Source organism: Silene latifolia, chromosome X (assembly GCF_048544455.1).
Source record: "Silene latifolia isolate original U9 population chromosome X, ASM4854445v1, whole genome shotgun sequence".
Lineage (NCBI taxonomy): Eukaryota > Viridiplantae > Streptophyta > Magnoliopsida > Caryophyllales > Caryophyllaceae > Silene > Silene latifolia.
The window spans coordinates 317,929,916-317,936,902 of record NC_133537.1 but is presented as its reverse complement, the minus strand read 5'-3'; the positions used below and the strand labels follow the sequence as shown (position 1 = coordinate 317,936,902).

Below are 6,987 nucleotides of genomic sequence, written 5' to 3'. Positions count from 1 at the left end.
GGACTCGTCTACGGCCTCGAAGCGGGCATCATGCCCCTTTACCGTCTCATCAACTACTTGGTGAGTACTCTCCAAACTTACAATGAGAGCCTCCAAGGATGAAATTTTCTCGTCCATCAATCTCTCTAAAGCCGCCACTCTGGCCTTAGTGTCACTTTTGTTCCCAGTCGGATCTGCCGCCTTTGATGCCATCGTATACAGAAGCCCATCAAGAAGATCGGGCTCTGATACCAAATATCACGGTCCGAAACTTTGAGTCGGGGCGTGACGCGCACCCTTGTCTAAACACTCGACAAGAATGCAAACGAGAGCGTCAAGCACTAGTGTTTGTCAAGCACTAGTGCATTCGTAATCGGTCTCGGGTTGATTGACTAGTACTCCCTAAAGAGGGAAATTTGATAGTTACATCTTGGTAGTAGGAAACATTAAAAGTGTAGAATAACGATATACCTATTTATGGAAAGAAAAGCTATGCTAACTATGTTAAACTAGGAAAGTATTTACTAAAAATATATAAGAGGAAATGAAACTACATAGCATAAATAAATCTAAGGGTTCAAAGTGTACGGATCGTCACACTTAGCGTATAACTATAATGTAATCCAAGGGACGATTCACTAGTTTAGAAATGTACGGAGTATAATGAGTTATTTTATCATTTGACGGATATATTCATTCAAAACTTTGATATTACAAGACCAACTGAAATTACTAAACCCTTAGCGCGGGAAATAGTCCAAGAGGCCAGAAAATTGTTGCACACTGAACAATCTTTAATTTCCCAAATCCCAAATCCCAAATCCCAAATCCCTAAATCCCAAATTACCCACTTTGTCTTCCGCATCTCCCCCAAAATCATCCATTTTAATTTCAACAGAAACCCAGAAAACCCAATCCAACAAGATGCAAACTTTATCATCTTCAAAGCTTCAGGAAGACAGACAAGTGAAAAAATCATGCTTGAAGCTTGAATTATCAGAACAAAATGCTGAAAATTCATCAAATGATTCAATCTTCGTGATGGCTAATTGGTACCCTTCTCGTTTTTCGCTCTCAATCACTGATGGACTTGATGCTTGGGAATCCATTGGTAATTTCTCTAAAACCCTAATTTTCTCTTATCAAAATTGATGGTTTGTTAGGTTATTGTGAGATCGTCTCATGCGAATTTTTGCGATTAATTTCATATGGTTTTGATCAATTTGATGGGGAATTGATTGACATTTTGTGGATTTTTGCTGGTAGCTTCTGAGGAGGATGTGAGAGAAAGGGCAAGTCAATGGGATCAATCAGTTTCGGAATACGTTGAATTTGCTGAGAATTATTTAGGGTTTCAGCAACCCGGATCGGTATACAGTTTTTCTGATGCTGGAAATGGTCATAGAAGGGTTAGTTTTCATTTCCTTGAAGCTTTTCTTCTTTGTTTTGTGGGTTGATTGTATTCATTTCATTTTCATATGTTTGTTCAAAATCACTCTCGGATGGAGTATTATGTACACTTATCATGTTAGTATGAAGTGAGGGGTTTTGTATGCACTCTAAAGTTTGAATGTTTGTGGCTTATAAAGTAATTTATTTGCAGATGGGTTTTAGGGGATTTTCGTAGACGGTTTGTCTCCAATATTTGAGGATACTTCGTTTGGAATGTCTTTTTGTTCACATTGACTGTTATCTTCAATTTTACTACGAGGGGTCACTTGAGGGAGTAGGGGAGGAGACCCCTCAAATGTGATCCAAAAGAATCCAATCCTGTGCTAAATCGCAATGCTTTTGTTTCATTTTACTCTAAAGATCAAGCCTTTTAATGGGATTTCTGAGGCTGATGTCATTACATTAGCTATTGGAGGTGAGGTATTTGATTTAAGTAGCCTTCCTGTAGTTGTTTCTACAACTTGATGTATTGCATTTTTGCATGTCTATGTCCTAAGTGATTAAGGCTCTAACCCATTGTAGAATGTTTTGTATTCATAATGGGTTAGTAATAGCTAATATTATATTTGAGGTAATGAAGGTACTTTTTAATGACGAGATGCTTATGTTTTTCAGCTGTCATTTACTTTTGAGAAGGAAGGCATTAAGCTGGAGTGGAGATGGAGATGTAAGCCTTCTCCCAACAACAAGAAAACAACAGCTGCCGTTTTGAACTTTATGATGGAGTCAAACATAAATTTGAGTGTAAGCTTCTCATAGGCAATGTTATGCCTTTTGGCAAATAATTTGAGTTTGTCTCTCCAAGTGCTCTTAATTATGCCTTAGCTGTCTTGTCTGCTAGCTTCAGCATACCCGTCACTGCTTCTGCTTCCATAGTTGCTTTTTATCAAGTCTGTCTGAATTTGCTGAAGCTGGCAGATCACATATTTTTAGTGCTTGTTAGTTGTTATATTGTTGTTGTATGTGAGGAGAGTGGGTTTGGATTGGACTTAGTGGCAAGTTTTCTGTAGAAATGAATTGCTTTTAATTTGCTTTCCTTTGTGATCTTACAAAGTGATGCACTTACATAGTTAAATATCTATAGATGAACGAAGTCGGTAGATCAGTGCCCATTTGTTTAAATGAATTGAATTGCTTTTTATTTGCTTTGCTTTGTGATTATACAGAGTGATGCACTTATAGATCGAAGTTAGTAGATTAGTGCCCATTTGTTCAGATGAATTGCTTTTCATTTGCTTTGCTTGATGATCATACAAAGTGATGCATTTACATACTTATGGATGAACAAAGTCGGTAGATTAGTACCACTGTATTTCCACTGACATTTGTGAGGCTTCTACATTAAATTGGTTCCTATCTCTTTTCAGACAATTCTTGCTATGTTCAGTAGTTGTAAGCGGATTTCTCGAGATTATCTTTAAGAGTGCTTACTCAATTTTCAAGAGACCAATAATTGATATTTTCTGTGCTCTGAACTTGAATGCTCGGGTTTCTAGCTCCACAATTACTTTTTGTTCAACAACATTTAAAATATGCTGAAGTTGGCAGAATAAACATATTTGCTCGAAACACTTTTTTTAGTGTGCACGCGCACTCTATCCTAAACTGCTTCTTTATCACTAGGTTTGTTGCATACTATATTGTATTTTCTCTGAAAACTTGTTTTTCTGAAATTTTGGATTTGAATTCACAACCCTGTATGTCCCCTTTTGTCCTTGTGTGACAGTTAGAACTTGTGGAAAAGAATGAATCATTTGAGAAATTGAAGGTAGAGGCTGAGAAATGTTTACTACAAAGTGAAAAGCTTAGCATTGAAAAAGAAGAGTTTGAATCTGAAGTGTATGCCAAGGTATATTTCATGTATCGTCTTTTCTTTATGTACCTACTGATTGATGCTCATAATTGGAGAACGGTAAAAATTATCATATTGTATCAGCTTCTACCAGCTTTTGGCATGCAAAATTTCGTATTACCTTCTAGGGAATTCAGGTGTATAATCCTTGAAACATGAAATAAACTTTTTGATACTTCCAATAACAAAACTCCATAAAACAATAGAAAGTAGAATCTTTATAGAACATATGTTGAGCCCTGAGTGTCCCCTTTTGGTTCAGTTCATTTTCTGGTGGTAGTGGTATACTTCCACCACCCTTGCCAACAAGATGTACCTCTTGCATATTTTTTAAGGAGCTATGTGGGTTGTGTTTCTTCTACGCTTCAATGACAGGCAATGTAAGATTTTTATCGGGCAGTACTTGTGGTAATATGAAGATTACCCGTTGTAATATTGCAGTCTCAGTTCTGAACTTGTGATGCAGTGTACAAGAAAATATTAAGCTAGACTAGTCAGCTGGTGTTGTTATGGTTGTGTCTTCTGATGTTTATAGCTGCGCTGCTTTGTGGTTGCAGTTTGTGAATGTGCTCAACTCAAAGAAGGCGAAACTAAGAGAGCTTCGTGATCGACTCTCAAAGCAAAGCGTTGCTGCGAAGCAGCCACAGGAAGTGGAAGTCTCCTCTGACGGAACTGAGCCATATCACAGTGGAAGTGATGATACGCAGAATACTGACGAAAAATCCGACGATTTTTGAGAAACTTCGAAAGACGCTTCACTGCCTAAACCGCGTGGAAGAAAGAGGTGTACACATGAGTAAGCCGATGACAGCCTTGTTTTGGCTGTTAACCTCCAGAAGTCGGGTTGATACTTGATAATGTAAGAACTGTAGAAGTAGTGTTTAGTTACTGGTGTTTCTGTTAAATTATCAGACCAGTTGGGGTAGCTAGCTCCGTCAGCACACAGCCGAGTGGTTTATTCGTGCTTAGTTATCAAACCCGTTTTGGAAGTCATTAACTAGGTCTTGCTATTGCTAGTAAGCCAAAAAAAATTGTAAAATCTTTGTACTAAGTAGTTTACCAACTATATATTTAAGTTATTATGTATGTACTTTGATGAGTTTGATCTGAACAAGACCATGTCAAAACCTTACCAAATTATCACACGGCGTAATGTGGAGTGTGGACGGGCATACTTTGTTTGAAATCTGAAGTTTGGATTTTCATTCCTTGTGTCATGCTGGTTTGTTCCTCCTACACCAACTAAAAGTGTATACAACTATTAAACTATTTCAAATTAAACAAGTGCCAGGCTATCAATATGTAAATTGAAATTTATTTAAAATCAATTATTGCTGCAAGAATAACTGTAGAAATATAATTTAGTCTTATTACTTGAATTAATGGAAATTTCATGAAAAATTCACGTGGAATGCTTGAGGTTTTCCATTTTGCAAGTAGCACTCTCTTTTTCAACATAAAATAAAACTTTGACTGAATATAGTTTGTGATCACAAGTTCAGAACACATTTTAAATTGAAGATTTTAAAACGCTCAATCTGCAAAGAAAAAAAACGTACGCTTTTGGAGCTTGTGGGCAAGAGATGATATGGTCAGCCAAAGTTTATTCGGACAAAAAAAATTAACAAACAAAAACTCCTATCCATGAGTTCAGAATGCAGTTTTTTAGAACCATAGTTCTCAAAAAAATGATCGATTTGGAAAGAGTCTTTGTTTTTAATTCGAAAACATGAATTATGGTCTGTCAAAGTTTTCCGTTTTAATAAAAAAAAAAAAGAATAACACGTGTGAAATGACAAAGTTCATGAATATTATGTGAAGTTTATGTTACTTTGATTCTGCAAATGTGTAACTAAAAATCAATATAAGCTAATATTATTTGAAAATCCAAATTCAATATGGACTATCATAATTAAGTTGATTTTGTTTGTTATTTAATCAATAACAAAATAAAAATTCAAAGTGATGGACCGTTAACTTGGTCAAATACTCAAAAAACAGAAAACTTCCTCCCCAAGTCGTTTGACACTAAAACGTTGAATAATTGTATTAATTTTTTCAAACAGCGTACACTGTTCCAACTAGAAAATCTTATATATACATGCAAACTATGGCGTTTATTTAGCTCAACAAACAAACCATACATTCTTTCAATATCTGCTGCCATACACAATTAAGAAGTTAGCACTATAATTATAATCACGAAAACAACGTCAAAATGAAACTGAACAACAAAAATAGCCTGAAAATGACCTTATTCTGGATCATTTTCACTTTGTGCATTGCTGCCAATTTACAAATTGGAGCTGCTATTAGACCATTTCGCGGCGAGAAATTACGAGGGACAACTGATACATTGTTGTTCGAGTTGTTACTAAAAGGATCTCCAACGCATTCTGGAAGCAATCCATGCTCGTTCATTCCAGGTGGCACTGGTCATTGCTAGTGATATACTCCATTCCTTTTGTTCATAAATAATCTTTCTACTTTCCTTTTCAAGATTAAATAATCTAACCTCTCGTGAATATATACACAACAATTAGCACGGCGGTTAAAAGGGTTCGAGGAAGTAGCATTTTTCCGGAGCAAAGCTAGCTAGCTGTACCATTGTCCATTACCACGGCGAGGAAAGCAACTGGCAATTTAAGTCCAAAGACGCTAACATCAGATACTTGTATAGACTCCATTTTCGTTTTCAAATAAATTTATGTACATTAATTATTTATCTTTATTCTTTGTAAATTATATATATACACGCAAATATTTACAATTTAATTGTTATTGTATTCAGTTCAAGTCCTCTTATTATTGAGTTTAATTATTCAATCTCTTTCTATTTTTGAGCACATCATCTATCTCATTATCTTTGCATGTAATCCCTCCGTTTCGGTTAATTGTTTACCTATTTTATTTTCAATGTCTCACTTAATTGTTTACCTTCCTATTTTAGGAATTGCTTTGATGAACAACTTGATCGTCCACACTCAATTTGATCCACTTAGTATTTGTGACAAAACCAAAGATAAACAAATGACCGGGATAGAGAGAGTACGAAAAAAATTCTACGACGTGCATTATTTGCATGATGATAGTTCTACCTAAGCGGGATTGGTTATGAGAGAAAATTTAGAGAGAGAAAATTCCAAAAATTTGAATGACTGATAACACTTCCGGTCTCCCGCCGGAGACCACCCAACAACCCGCCCCATCTCATCTCACTGGACAACCAGTGGTTGTACCGACACCCATCACCCAGACGAATCAGAAAAATGCTAAAAGAAAAACAATGCATATCAACGAATTCCTTGCCGGTCAGTACCGCCAATCAAAACAACCCATCCTCTTCTCCGAATCAACATGGAATGCAACAGAGTTCTCCAACTGCTTCCCCTGTGTCTTACAGAGCCATGGTTCAAGGGTTTGGTCCCGTGGATGGCTCGCCGGAGAATTCCTATTTTGAAGAGATTGAAGATGATTCAGAGGACGATTTTGAATCGGGGGAAGAAGATGAGGACGCTCTGTGTCCTAGAATCTCACTGACAAAACAGGAGAAGGCTCAAATTCGGAAGCCATGGCGACACTCGCTTATTATTAAAATGTTCGATAAAAAGATTGGTTACTTAGCATTAATGCGAAAATTGCAAGCGAAATGGTCTATCAAGGGCAAGTTAACCTTGACTGATCTCACTAGCAATTATTATGTG

General features: G+C 36.5%; 1 protein-coding gene across 1 annotated transcript; it reads left to right on the top strand.

The window, feature by feature from the left end:
• The first annotated feature begins 681 nt into the window (after positions 1–681).
• On the top strand, positions 682–4,420 carry LOC141617801 (DNA repair protein XRCC4-like). Its single transcript, XM_074434945.1, has 5 exons — positions 682–1,090; positions 1,246–1,388; positions 2,047–2,175; positions 3,158–3,280; positions 3,841–4,420. The coding sequence occupies exons 1-5, from the start codon at positions 904–906 to the stop codon at positions 4,018–4,020; spliced, it is 762 nt and encodes a 253-aa protein (XP_074291046.1). The 5' UTR covers positions 682–903; the 3' UTR covers positions 4,021–4,420.
• The last annotated feature ends 2,567 nt before the right edge of the window (positions 4,421–6,987 follow it).

Excerpts from the sequence above, each read along its gene's own strand:
- LOC141617801 (XM_074434945.1), top strand. The coding sequence starts at position 904 with ATGCAAACTTTATCATCTTCAAAGCTTCAGGAAGACAGACAAGTGAAA. Across the intron at positions 2,176-3,157 it reads AGTCAAACATAAATTTGAGT|TTAGAACTTGTGGAAAAGAA; the intron begins GTAAGCTTCTCA and ends CTTGTGTGACAG. Across the intron at positions 3,281-3,840 it reads AATCTGAAGTGTATGCCAAG|TTTGTGAATGTGCTCAACTC; the intron begins GTATATTTCATG and ends TTGTGGTTGCAG.